The sequence below is a fragment of the Panthera leo genome, chromosome B3 (assembly GCF_018350215.1).
Source record: "Panthera leo isolate Ple1 chromosome B3, P.leo_Ple1_pat1.1, whole genome shotgun sequence".
In the NCBI taxonomy this organism is placed as follows: domain Eukaryota; kingdom Metazoa; phylum Chordata; class Mammalia; order Carnivora; family Felidae; genus Panthera; species Panthera leo.
In genome coordinates this window covers 144,360,547-144,375,021 of record NC_056684.1, presented here as the reverse complement: position 1 = coordinate 144,375,021, position 14,475 = coordinate 144,360,547, and the positions used below count along the sequence as shown (strand labels likewise).

The window sequence follows — 14,475 nt, the reverse complement described above, 5'->3', positions numbered from 1 at the left end:
CCATTCACTGCAAAAAAAAAAAAAATATTTCATAAGATTGAACAATTTGTGATTTAAAAAACTCTTAGCAAACAAGAAACAGAACAGAACTTCTTTACTTTGATAAAAATCATGGACCAAAACCTTCAGCAAATATTACACTAATGGAGAAACTTTAGAATCATTTCTTGAAAATCAGAAACAAGACAAAGTTGTCTATTATCACTACCATTATTTAACATAATACTAAAGGTTATGGCCAATACTTGAAGGAAAGAAAAAAGTAAGATTATGAGAATCAGAAGGAAAGAGATAAAACTGTAACTGTTTGTAGATGATATGATCTAACTACAAACCAACAGAATCAGAAATACCACTGGAACTCATGAGAGTTTGGCAAGATACAAGATCAACCTATCACATTTCTCTACACTGGCAGTAACCTGCCACAAAATTTAACAAAAAAAATAACCATATCAATAAAAACTATAAAGCAGGTAGAAACTAACTTAATCAAAAAGAATATATAGAAGCTCTTTGGAGAAAGCTTTAAATTTTTAATGAAAGACCTAAAAGATACTTAAATAAATGGAAATTCCATGTTCATGGATAGATACTATAAATTCTACCCAAATTAACCTACAAGTTCAAGGCAATTTCAATTAAAATTTCCAGTCAGTAGTTCTTGAGCATTTTTTTAAATGTTTATTTATTTTGAGAGAGAGAGAGAGAGAGAGAGAGAGAGTGAGTGAGTGTAAGCAGAGGAGGGGCAGAGAGAGAGGGAGACAGAGAATCCAAAGCAGGCTCTGCTGTCAGCACAAAGCTGGACTCGGGGCTCGAAACCACAAACCATGAGATCATGACCTAAGCCAAAGTCGGACAGTCGCTCAACCGACTGAGCCACCCAGGTGCCCCAAGTAAAAAAATTTTTTTAATTTTCTAGTAATTTTAATCTTACTCTGACGTTTACATGGATGAATAATTGCCAGGTCAGCCTCAAAAAAAGAGTTAAAAAAAAAAAAAAGAAAAAGGCTCAGAAACAAAAAGTGATCTAAGTTAGTTAACACAAGCATAACAAAACATATCTATATAATGTACCCTCTTTTTTTTTTAATTTTTTTTTTAATGTTTATTTATTTTTGAGACAGGGAGAGACAGAGCATGAACGGGGGAGGGTCAGAGACAGAGGGAGACACAGAATCCGAAGCAGGCTCCAGCCTCTGAGCTGTCAGCACAGAGCCCGATGCGGGGCTCGAACTCACAGACCGTGAGATCATGACCTTAGCCGAAGTTGGACGCTCAACCAACTGAGCCACCCAGGCGCCCCTCATGTACCCTTTTAATAGCATACACTAAGAGAGACACATCTTTTGTGTGGTATTCTTACCAAAAATATATAACCTTAATTAATTGTGAAAAAACATCTGACAAACTTAAACTGAGATATATTCCACAAAATAACTGACCAGTACTGATCAAAACTGTCAAGGGCATAAAAGACAGAGGAACCATTACAAATTGGAGAAGACTGAGACACAATAACTAAACGCAATGTGGGATCTTTGATTAGATCCTAGAAGAAAAAAAGAACCCTGGAGAAAAACTGGTGAAAATTCAAGTTCTGTCGTCATCGTCGTCGTCATCATCATCATCATCATCACCATCAACAGTATCAGACCAATATCAATTTTCTGGCTTTCATAACTGAGCTATGGTTATAAAGGTGTTAACATTAGGGGAATCTGAGTGAAAGGCATACTCTGTATACTCTGTACCACTTTGGCAATTTTTATTTAAGTCTTAAATTATTTCCAAATAAAAAGTTCAATAGATAAGATATACACATAGATACACAGATTAAGAAGATTAACATTGACTGTGAAGCCATAGTAATTAAAGAGAACAGAAAAACCTAAGGGTATGGGCACAATGGAAAAACAGACCTATGCACCAGAATATAAAACTAAATGACATGAGTACATGGGAACCTTAAGATACAATGAAAGGGGCCCTATAAACCAGAGGGGAAAGGACAGATTGCAGAGTAGACAGCAGTGGGAAAACCGGTTCACCTTATCAGCTGGGGGGGGGGGGGGGGGGGGGGGGGGTGTACAAAACTAGATCCCTACCAGAGAAAGGCTATGTCTCCAGGGATTAAAAACCTACATGTGAAAGGTAAAATGATACAAGGTTAACAAATGAAATATAAGAGAATATCCTTGTGATCCAGGTATTTAAGTAAAACTTCAAAAGCACAAACACAAGGCACCATTTATGTTGGTTACACCAAAATCAACAATTTGTTCAATGAAGGGCATTATAGAAAGATGACAGAGGATACGTGCAATGTCCACAACCTACATCAGATTAACATCTAGAAAACCAAGAATACCTAAGAATCAACAAGGAAAAGACAACACAAAAGAAAAATGGACAAAGGAAAAACAGCAATTACAGAACACCCCAAAAGCCAAAGTATATATAGACCTAATAAAAATCAAAGAGAAATACAAGTTTACAATGAGATATCACATTACACCCAACAGGCTGGTAAAAACTTAAAGCTGGATAATGCTAAATGTTGGCAGGAACCAGGGATACTATGCACTACTGGCAGGAGTGTGGACTGATTTAGCCACCCAGAAGGACAAGTTCTGGCCCTATCTGTATTTCCTGCGACAGAGCAAGTCCACTCCTAGCTACCCCAAGAAAGTCTTACACAGCTCCATAAGGGACATGGATAAAGACATTCATGGTAGTATTTTGTGGCCGCAGGAAGTGCAATGTCTAACCCTGAGGAGCAGACAGGTTGAGTATGGTAGATAGATCACCATCCCACAGACTGCTAAGTAGTGGTCAGAAAACAGATTAGACTCATAGATGAGATATATACAGTATTTACACGAGGTGCCAAATGTATACTCTGTAAGAGCACATACATGTACACACATTACAGCATATTAAACAAACTATGGGGAATGAACTATGGGGATTAACAAGAATAAATAAGACAAGGGCTTCACACTGACCTATAAAGATAACGTGGTGGCACCTGGGTGGCTCAGTTGGTTAAGCGTCTGACTTCGGCTCAGGTCATGATCTTGTGGTGCAGGAGTTCAAGCCCTGAGGCAGGCTCTGTGCTGACAGCTCAGAGCCTGAGCCTGCTTGGAATTCTGTTGTCTTCCTCTCTCTTTGCCCCTCCCCCGCTCACTTTCTGTCTCTCTTAAAAATAAACATTAAAAAAAAAAAGATAATGTGACTTTTTGCAGCTGAGTTTACAAAAAAGGTTTCTAAGAATATGAACAACAGAAATGGGAAACTATTACTGTTCATATCCACAAATTCAGTGAAACTGGTTTCATTTTTAATAAAATATTACTGCTGTAACAGATAAACTATCATAATAGACTGAAAAATCATTTACTCGTCTAATCCCCAAAAGGACTACAGGCACAAATAAATTGTGGCTAAAGAAAAATTTCACTCAGTAGCTTTTGACCAGTTAACTATAAGCTAAGCAACTATTAAGTGCCAGGCACTACAGAGTGATGAAATAAAGTATGGTGCCAAACCTTCAAGGTACTCCTAACCTACCTGAAGAGCTAACATGCGGAATAATAACTAAAACAAAAGGCAATCCCTGCCCCACTGAGAAAATCAGAGAGTAGGTACTCTAAGTGCCATCGTCTATGTATTTTTCAATTTTCTAGTAGAAACGCTAAAAAACATATCAACAGGTTAAATTAATTTTAATATTTTATTTAACCCAATATATTCTCAAATATTTCAACACATAATATAAAAAGATTAAGACTGCATATTCTTTTTTTCACACTGTCTTTAAAATCTGTATATATTTCATCCTTACAGAGCCACATTTCAAGTGGTCAGCAGCCACACGTGGCTAGTAGCTACTGTGTGGGATAATGTAGTACTAAGCACTCAGAGGAGGTGATCACATTTGAGTGAGATGAAAGAAAAAAGGTATCTTATGAAGGGATAATCTTTAAAGGATAAGTAGTAGAGTTCTAATGAAAGACAATGGTTATTTCAAGCCAGGCACTAGTACAAGGAAACCTAGGAAAACGTGGGGGGTGGGGAAATGATCCCCTCCCCTCCCCCCCCCCCGCACCCCAACCTGCATGTCAAACCACTTTCGTCTCTCACAACTCTCTCATTTCATGGGACACTAACACTGGTGGTGGGGGGGGGGGGGGGGGGAACGCTTCATTTCCTTGACATCATGATGGCTGACAATTTATCCTTATGCTCCTGACTAGGCTGTCCTTTCTGCCTTGCTCTGCTCTCCATCCCCAACCCTTAACTTAATTAATGCCTACACCAAAGTACTTGACTATGAGTTCCTTGTGGGCAAGAATAGTCTCATCTCTGTATTCTCAGAATACAGGACCTGGCAACTAGCAGGTGTGAAATCACTGGGTAAACAAATAGCTAAGCAGAACTGTCTGGCTAGAGTATTAAGGTTATACAGATGAGCAGTTGGAAACAACAAAGCTAGAAAGGTGGATCAAGAATAAACCTCCAAAAGCTTAAAAAAAATTTTTTTTTAATGTTTGTTTATTTTTGAGAGAGACAGAGACAGAATGCGATTGGGTTAGGGGCAGAGAGAGAGGGAAACACAGAATCTGAAGGAGGCTCCAGACTCCGAGCCATCAGCACAGAGCCCAACGTGGGGCTCGAACCCACAAACCCATCATAAAATTCTCATCACAAGAAAAAAAAAAAAAAAAACGAAGTATGTATGGTAACGAATATTAATTATTATACTTATTGTGGTGATCTTTACACAATCAATACAAATAGTGAATCATGTAGCACATCTGAAACTAATAAACCAATATGGAGGTTATGTCAATTACATCTAAAACTTAAAAAAACAGTGAAATAAATTAAATTTTTAAAAGATGAGGCACAGATCAGTGAATTGGTCATGATTAAGTTACTTGTATTTGAAAGCTAGTTTTACATTTTTTTTTTTAATGTTTATTTTTGAGAGAGAGAGAGAGAGAGAGAGAGAGCAAGTGAGCAAGCGAGCAGGGGAGGGGCAGAGAGAGAGAGAGACACAGAATCCAAAGCAGGCTCCAGGCTCTGAGCTTCAGCACAGAGCCTAACATGGGGCTCGAACCCACAAACCGTGAGATCATGACCTGAGCTGAAGTCGGACGTTCAACTGACTGAGCCACCCAGGTGCCTCTGAAAGCGAGTTTTAATTACAAGTATGTAATTAACATAACTCCAAATCCCAACTTCTTGTATGTTTTGTTGTTGTTCCTTCTTTTTTGCTCCGCATCTTGTCCACTCTACCTCAGACATGTCTTCAGATGCACTCCTTCAACTGGTCTTAGGCTCCCATCTTTCTCTCTCCCTTCCAAGCCCAGACACTATCCATCAGTTCTCCCTTTAAGAAAGCAGTCTGAGGTTTTAAAAAAAGGAGAAAGGAGATGATCTTGCTGGAATAACTACAGAGGGGAGAAGCTAAGGATACAGGGATAGAGATGAGAAGACCAGTAAAAAGACCATCAACATTAACGACAGCTAACATTTATCTGTTACTTACTGTAAGTAACAGGCACTGTTTTAAATGCTTTTACCCATATTGTCTCATTTAACCACTAATTCAACCAATATTTTATTGAACCCCTATAACAGATGACAAGCATGTTCTAGGTATTTGTTGTATCAGTAAGCAAAACAAATTATTTCTGTTCTTGTGGAGCTTTCAGTATATACCAGAAGAAACTGACAAAACACAATAAACATACAACAATGTGTAAATATGATACGTAAGAAGGTAATAACTGCAATGGAGAAAAGAAAAACCAGACCAGGGTTAGGGAGACTGGGAGAGTCACAGGTGATTAAGCCACTGAGGTGATATTTGAAAAGAGGAGGTGAGAAAGTTAGCCATAAGAATATCTGGAAGAAAGGTGTTCAAAGAGAAATGCAACGTCAAGGCCCTGAGGTTGGAGTGTCGCTTGTGTGTTCACAGAACAGCAAGAAGACTCTTAGGTCTATGGGCAGAGTGGGTGAGGAGAGGCAGAAGGTGAGGACCAAGAAGAAAGGAAAGCCGGCGCATGGAAGGCCTTATCGTTGTAACAGCCCTATGAGGTCGTCACTATTACCAATGCCATTTTACAGATGAGGTAACTGGGGCACAAAAAAGTTAAATAACTTGTCCAAGGTCACACAATAAAATGCTAGACCAGATTATAAACCCAAAGAGTTACCATTAAGTTGTTTTGAAAACATGACGTTGACATTGTTGACACACTTCCCATTACAAAGTAAGGTCTGTGTCCCTTGTGTTGTGATAGATTTAACCGAGAGCAAATGACACAGTGTGACTTCTGAGGCTAGGTCATAAAAGGCAGGGAGCTTCTATCTCTTCTGAAACACGGAGCAACCTCGGAAGTCTGTTCGCACTGAGGCCTCCACACTGGAAAAGCCCTTTGTAGACCCTCTGGCCAAGAGTCCCAGCTGAGCCTAGCCCTCTAACCACATCTGCCAAGGTGCCAGATACATAAGTGAAGAAACTATCTAGGATGTGGATCTTCCAGCCCAGCTGTTCAAATCCCACTAGCCTTTCGAGATCCTCCAAACTGAAGTCCCAGATATAGAAGAACAGAGATAAGTCATCCCTGTCTGAATTCCTCAAACACAACCTGTGAGCATAATAAAATGGCTGCTGTTCTACATTACTAAGTTATGGAGTGATTTGTTCCACAGCAATAATATGAAGAACCACTATACAATAAGCAGGAAACAAATGTTAACAACCTGAACTAAGTAACAGAAATGAAAAAAAAAAAAAAAAAAAAGAACCCCAAAACAAAAACTGGAATATACTACCATGGTACATAGAAGGTTCTTTATCATTAAACATCTTTAACGTCTAGATGGCAACGTTCTTTTTATTTTTATTTTTTTTTTTTCAACGTTTTTATTTATTTTTGGGACAGAGAGAGACAGAGCATGAACGGGGGAGGGGCAGAGAGAGAGGGAGACACAGAATCAGAAACAGGCTCCAGGCTCCGAGCCATCAGCCCAGAGCCTGACGCGGGGCTCGAACTCACGGACCGCGAGATCGTGACCTGGCTGAAGTCGGACGCTTAACCGACTGCGCCACCCAGGCGCCCCAGCAACGTTCTTTTTAAGAGAAGAAAACAAGCTCTTTTATTCCATTCCACTAATAGAGCTAATACATGCCTATGGATACCAAGGAGGGCCTAGGAATAGGTAAAGGCTAGCAATTGAGGGAAGACAAGGAAAGAGGTGGAGACAGTATGTGAACAGAATGCCATCAAAAACACCTCAAATGCCTTTGACAACAAAAGGTGACTGCCCTGGTTTAAATTATTCTACTGGATAAAGAACGGCAATTCTCAGAGCAGAAAGCTGAGTTAGGGAATGGTTCTGGGTCGACTCCTCTCTAGGATTCCCTGCTAGAATCTGCTCTTGTAGTCAATGAAGTCATAAAGGTGCTTACTGCATAAAGAATGAAGTTATATATAAAATTCAGAAATAAAAACCTTTGGGCTCAGTTTATTCAAATTTTATATTAAATTCTACCCAAATACACATCTTCATGTAAAATGTCCATACTACAAACCCCCCAATATTGAACATCCACTCAAATGCAACTGCCTATTAGCAACAAACAAAACACCTCTTGCTGTTTAACACCAAGACCCCTTTGTAACCCACTTAAACAATGCCTTATCTAGTCTACATAAGATTATATAAGACTAGCCACAGATGAGCAGTTCAGGTGGCTAGAATGCAGTGCTAAAGAACTATTCCTTGAAGAAAAAAAATGCTTTCTTCCAGTGCCAACTTCCGCCCTCCCAATTACTGTGCAGGCAGGTGCATATGGGTCAGCATAAACTCCTTATTACTACTTGCAGACAAATTCCAAGCACATTCTTTAAATTCTTTTGTAAGACAACATTAAAGCTGGGAGATTTCCAGGGAAGACATCTGTTCTCTCCTTCAGGTTTAATTTGAAAGTTTAAAATGGAGGTGAGATGGGGTACCTGGCTGGTTCAGTCGGTAGAGCATGTGACTCTTGATCCCAGGGTCATGAGTTCGACTCCTATGCTGGGGATGAGTTTACTTAAAAAAAAAAGTACTAAAATACTTAAAAATATACAAAAATAAAATAAGATGGAGGTGAGACAAGGGTTTTCTGCTTTACTCCTCCTAGTGGTGATCAGAAAGGGCTGCATTCCCTGACTCTCACTTCCTGGTTGGGAAAAAATTCCAGGGACAAAATTTGTCTTAGATCTTGGATCTTAGAATCCAGAACAATCCTTCAAAACTAAAGGTAACAGATACCAAGGCGCCTGGGTAGCTCAGTCAATTAAGCGTCGAACTCTCAATTTCAGCTCAGGTCATGATCTCATGGTTTGTGGGATCAAGCCCTGCTTTGGGCTTAATGCTGACAGTGCAGTGCCTTCTTGGGATTCTCTCTCTCTCTCTCTCTCTCTCTCTCTCTCTCTCTCTCTCTCTCTCTCTCTCTCAAAACTAAATAAACCAAAAAAAAATTTTTTTAAGACAACAGGTACCAGGGGCACCTGGGTGGCTCAGTTGGTTAAGCGGCCGACTTCAGCTCAGGTCATGATCTCGTGGTCCGTGAGTTTGAGCCCCGCGTCGGGCTCTGTGCTGACAGCTCAGAGCCTGGAGCCTGTTTCAGATTCTGTGTCTCCCTCTCTTTCTGACCCTCCCCCGTTCATGCTCTGTCTCTGTCTCAAAAATAAATAAATGTTAAAAAAAAAAAAAAAGACAACAGGTACCACAAATTTACACTGAGTTGTGTATAAGTCTCTCACGGGTAATTACAATGTAAATAACCATGCACTACATAAAGTAACCTGTACTCTACTCATTGCAAATTTCCAAGTTCACCTAATTTACACATAGAAGAAACAAAAATGACCTTCAAATTGAAGTCTGTAAGATTTTTTTCTCAAAACACTTTGACACCATAAAAAAATATTAATTCTTCAGAGATTAACTTTTTTTAAAAGGCCCAAACAGGCTTTATTCAACAGATAGTTGTGCTTGAAAGTTAAAAGGCAGATTAAATAAAGGCATAGTATATACTTTAAAAGAAATGGCATTTAAAGTACAGTAAGTGATCAACAAATAGTAACTATTTTTATACTCCATAACCATACTTTCTTACAAAGAACCAACTTTAAAAACTCACGGAGCTTGAAAATTTTATTTAATCCATTGGAAATCTCTCTTCTATAGTCACAATACAACCTAAAGGGACATAGTTTAGTTGACAAGCTTTCAATGAATACTAATGCAGTAATTAAAGTGTGGTTTCTGGACCACAAGTTCTGGGAACTTGTTAGAAATGCAAACTAGAATCAAGGTCTGGGGAGGGGCCCAGCAATCAGAGCTCTAACAAGCCCTCCAGGTGATACTGGCATTTACTCCAGTTTGAGAGTTTATTAGACTAGCTCACAGAGCTCAGGATGCTTTGTTCTGCAGGGACTGGGAAGTCCTAAAGAGCAGGTACAGGTACAACATGGTTCCTAGATAATAACTTCTATGGAACCTAGCAGTGTCCTACACAAAGTAGGCACTTAAACTTGAACAGGTTAATGAGAGTCTCCTATAACCTATACCTGGCTAGACAAGAACACCATCAGTTTATCTATTTCACAGAGATCAGAAATTCTGATGGCTTGTCTCCATTAACTAATAATAAGTAAATACAGGCTGCACACACACCAGGAGCTGTTAACTGACAGAGCCCTGGGGCCTCTGGTACTTTGACAAACAGCTCAAGCTTACAACGTGTCATATGCTTTAAAATTTAAGTGAAAAAATACATTTCTGATTTTACCAGTGTTCAAACAGGATTTGCCCATGGCTCCATATAAGTCATGACACTGCAGAACAAAAACCAAAACATAAATTTTTTTTTGTTGCCTTCAAAATGCATCTTATTTCACATATTAGCTCACTGTAATATATGGACCCTGGATGGAGTCCAATTTGAACAAAGTGTTAAAAAAGTAGACAACTGAGGAAAATTGAAGACTGACTGGATATCTGATGTTAAGAAATTATGATAAAGGGACTAGGATTACAATCTTTATAAAATTAAAGCTTTATCTCTCCTAAAAGCTTTAGAGATGAAATGATATGAGGTACTGAATTTGCTTCTTGGGGAGACCCCAAATGAAATAAGACGGCCACTGAGTTATGTGGGGGGCTAACTATATACAAGGGTTTCTCAACCCTGACCCTATTGCCATTTTTTGCCAGATGTTTTGTTGTTGTTGGGGGGAGGAAGGGGTGCTGCCCTGTACACTGTAAAATGTTTAGCAGCATTCCTGGTCAGTAAACTCTCTTCCGTTGTGACGACCAAAAAAATGTCTCCAGACATCATCAAATGTCCACAGGGCAGCAAAACTGTTCCTGGTTGAGAACCACTAATACAAACTAAATTCTCCCTACTTGTTTGTTTGAAATCTTCCATAACAATACATTTAAGTCTTATTTTAATTATACTCTGTGTAATGGTACATCTATATCTCTCTGGTTGAGTAATTAGTACATAAGCTTTTGAGGAACAGCTTGGTACCCAAAAAAGCAGAGGGAACTGAACTGGAGATGTGGAGCCTAGTGGTGGCTCTGCTACTAAATAGTGTTGTCACAGCAGCTCCTGTCACCTCTCTGAGCATCCTCATTAGGTCAGATTATTTGATTAGTCCTTATGAGTTTTAAAATTATTTGAAAACAGTATTATCTTTTATATACCCATCAGCTAAAGGTGGGTGCTCACATTTATAAACCAAACAAACGAAAACAGAGTAGTGGACTAGGATGAAGACAATATTCTTGTTGCAAATAATCCGCCTTTTATTATTCCTCTATCTATAAGCGACATTCCCATCACAGCCATATACAATTATTTAAAATTGATTCCCAAGATAAGCAAAATGGAAAGTCTTTTCACAAAAAAGATAAAGTTGTTCTAGTCATAGTAGCCAAAATGCCCATCAACAGTGAATGGATTAGAAATTGTTGTACATTAACTGGGTGATGCATGGAAGTGTTGAATCCCTATACTACACACCTGAAACTAATATAACACTGTATGTTAACTATATTGGAATTAATATAATAACTTAAAAAAAAACAAAGAAACTTTTGTACATCCAAACAATGAATTACCTACCACTCAGCAATAAAAAGAAATGAACTACCGATACACACACAAACTTTAATAAAGATTCCAATTATATGACATTCTAGAAAACATAAAACTATAGGGACAGATAACAGATCAGTGGTTGCCAAAGGCTGTAGAGCGAGGCGACTGACTGTAAAGGGCCACGATGTCAGCAAGCACCTTCCTGGGCAATGAAGATGTTCTGTATCTTGACTGTGGTGATGGTTACATGACTATACATTTGTCACAACTCATCAAACAAGACACTTAGGAAGAGTAAATGTTCTATCTCAATAAATCTGACTTTAACAAAACAGCTGCTCAAGAAACTGAGAGCTCTCATTCATTCTTGTACCCTCACCACTCAACTGGCAGTTCAGGAATGGCAGGCAAATAATATGACATATGCCAGACACGTAACGCTCGACACAAGGGCACCACACTGTCAAAGACACACAACTACTTCCAGAAGATTCTAATACAAGTTAAAAAATGGAACAGGGCACGGTGAATTAATGCCATGATATGCTACAAACCTCTGATTTTAACACTGTCAGAAATTCAAATTTAAACACATTCTACAAGAATAAAGGCACACTCCATACCTTACATTGTTTTCAAAGAATAAAGTTAGTAGTTTCTAACAACACACAGAAAGATTAGAACACGATTCAACAAATTCACCAGAGAACAAAGTAAAGACTCACTTAGGGTAAGTCCTTCATTATCACAAACCTGACTGTTTTGGGCTTCAGTTCATTTAGAAAGCATGGAGCTCCTGCTCTGGCTCAGTGTAAGATTTTGCCGCTTTGAGCGGAAGTCAAGGACCGAAGCTACTCAACTCCCTATTTTGCTTACTCCGCTCTGCAGCGTGGTCAAGGAACAGGAAAATGACCAAGTCAGGAACGCGTTCCTCAAAAGGGCCGTAAGAAAATGAGTTCACGGACTCACCCGGTCTATGATTTCCCATCACTGACTCTTCACGGAACTTTCTAATCCATCTCAGGTGAAGAAACGCGCGCCGCGGAACCACTCACTCACCAGGGGAAAGAGCACTACGTCCTGGATGGAGACTGATACGCTACGGGAACGCTTTAGACCAGACCCTGCGCGAACAGGTTAGGTCACCTGAGAGCCACCCGGCAAACAAGCGGCACTTGCAAGACTCAGACGAAGGCACCGACACCGCCAGGCCACAGTGTCTCGGGACGCGGCTGAAAGCAGGGAAACAGGCAGAGCAAGAAGGCTGTTCCTAAGTGACGGCGTCTTCCTGCCAGGAATCACCCCGCAACACGTCTAATGAAAGGCCCGCGGAGTCTCTCCACAAGCCCCCTGCTCCACGTCTTACAGGAGGCACCTCCCAGGCCCGAACTCCCCTGAACCGAGCGCCAGACGAGAGCTCAGAAAGCACTTGCGCCGAGTCGACGTTTCTCCGAAGGACTTTCCGCTGCACGTTGCCGCCCCCGGCCCTTTGAAACGTTTCCACGGACACAGCCAAAGGGTCCGCGTACAGAATCCCGGGCTGCGAGCGCTGGAGCGGGGGCTCGGCGCCGGCGAAGCCCGCGGGCGGTCGGCAGGCGAGAGCCAAGCCCGGAGCGGGTGTCCCCCGGCCGGGGCGGCGTTACCACGCACCTTCCTTTCAAAACCGCTTCGTCGACCCTTCCAGACGGATGCGCCTGGAAGGGAAGCGACTCCTCAACGAAGCCGGCACTCTCTCTCTCCCGAAACTTCTCTCCTGACCCTGCCAAGGCGCCCTCGAACACTCCCCCCGTGGCCACTCAGGTTTCGAGCCTGTCACTAAGCTTAGTTCCAGACAGTTTGACAAAACCAGGCAGAAAGGACCACCCACTCGACCCGATCAATGGCTTCTCACCGGCACCACGAACACGTTTCCAGCCCGCCAGCCCCTCGAGAGCTGCCCGCCCGATCTGCAAGGAGAGCCCGCCCCAAGTCAGCACCAAGCGCGGCCGAGGGCGGACAACACGCACCGGGCGCGGCGGCCGGGGTCCCCCCCCCCCGCCCCCCAACCCCGGCCGGCGAGCGGGACTCGGCGAGAACACGGAGGCGCGACCCGGGCCGCCGCCTCCAGGAAACGGTCGCGCCCCGCCGCCCCCCGCGGCCTCCGGCCGGCCCACCGCGTCCGGCGCGCTCCGGGCCGGGGACCCCCGACGGCTCGGGCCGCCGTCGCGCTCCGGGAGGCAGCGGGGGAGACCCGGCCCGGGCAAATCCCGACAAGGCCCAGGGCACTTACGTTCTCAGTGTCTCTTTCATTCACCGTTGGCAGCGGGGTCCTAGTGGACATTTTACTCCACTCCACTTCTGCACAATGCGAGGGTGAAACAAAACAGCACACGGCCTCGGGGGGCCGGCGACCTCGTCCTCGAGCGCCCTGCGGTTCCGGAACGGCGCCGCGGAGGGCGGCTCCCCTCCCCCACGGCCGTCTAGATCCCGGGCCGGGCCCGGGCCGTCCCTCGGCGGGTCCCGGGGCTCATGCTCCCCCGGCCCCGGCGGCCGCGCCGAGGAGCCCGGCGGGCGGCGGTGGCGGGGCCGGGCCGGCGGCGGGCTGCGGTCGGCCCGCCGGCGTCCCCGCGCCTCAGGGCGCCCCGCGGGCCCGGACCCCCTCGCCTCCTCCTCCGCCCTCGCCCGTCGCACCGCGGATCTCAACGCCGGGGCCTCCACACAGCGCCGCCGGCTGCCCCCGAAGAGGAGGAGGAGGATGTGGACAAGGTGGACCGCAAGACAGGCCGCCGCGGGCTGCGGGCGCCGACCATGGAGGGGGCTGCGGAGGCGGCGCCTGCGCCCGGCTGCTCTGCTCCCTCCGGCTCGCTTGCCGCCTCAGCCTCCACCCGGTGGCCGCCGCCGCTCCCGGTACCTCAGAGCCTCACGGACCCAAGATGGCCGCCCCTCGGCTTCCTCTGCTGCCTCCGGATGCCGGAAGTGACGGAACCGCCGCCTCCCGGAACTCGGCCAATCAGCGCGGCCGGAGGAAGCTGGCCCGGCCGCTGTTGCTAGGGGCGACTCAGTCAGGTCTGGGGTGGAAGAGGCGGCGCTCTGGGACGGGAAGGGGTGGTGGGGTCGCGGCGGGCGCAGCAGGCGCCCCCGAAAAGAGACGGCACATGGTCCTGGGCGGTGGCTTGAGCAGGACTCCTGGGTTGGCATTGACAGTGTTGATAGAGCGCCTACTGTGTGCCGAGGTTGAGGTCGCGCCCGCGGGACCGCGCTGCGCAGAATCGAGCCGCGGCAGCAGTTACAGGGCCGGGGCTGCGGGGAGGAGCCGGGCT

At 44.0% G+C, this 14,475-nt stretch overlaps 1 protein-coding gene across 6 annotated transcripts in view; it reads right to left on the bottom strand.

The window, feature by feature from the left end:
* Nucleotides 1-13,675, bottom strand: part of MARK3 (microtubule affinity regulating kinase 3) — a 113,684-nt gene extending 100,009 nt beyond the window's left edge. For 5 of the 6 annotated variants that reach the window (XM_042944388.1, XM_042944389.1, XM_042944392.1 and 2 more), the window contains exon 1: nt 13,446-13,674. In XM_042944388.1, the coding sequence (XP_042800322.1) occupies nt 13,446-13,496 (51 nt within the window). In that variant the 5' untranslated portion in view covers nt 13,497-13,674. Of the gene's footprint in view, nt 1-13,445 lie in introns of all 6 variants that reach the window. The other variant, XM_042944390.1, reaches the window with a different exon arrangement.
* Between the last annotated feature and the right edge of the window lie 800 nt (nt 13,676-14,475).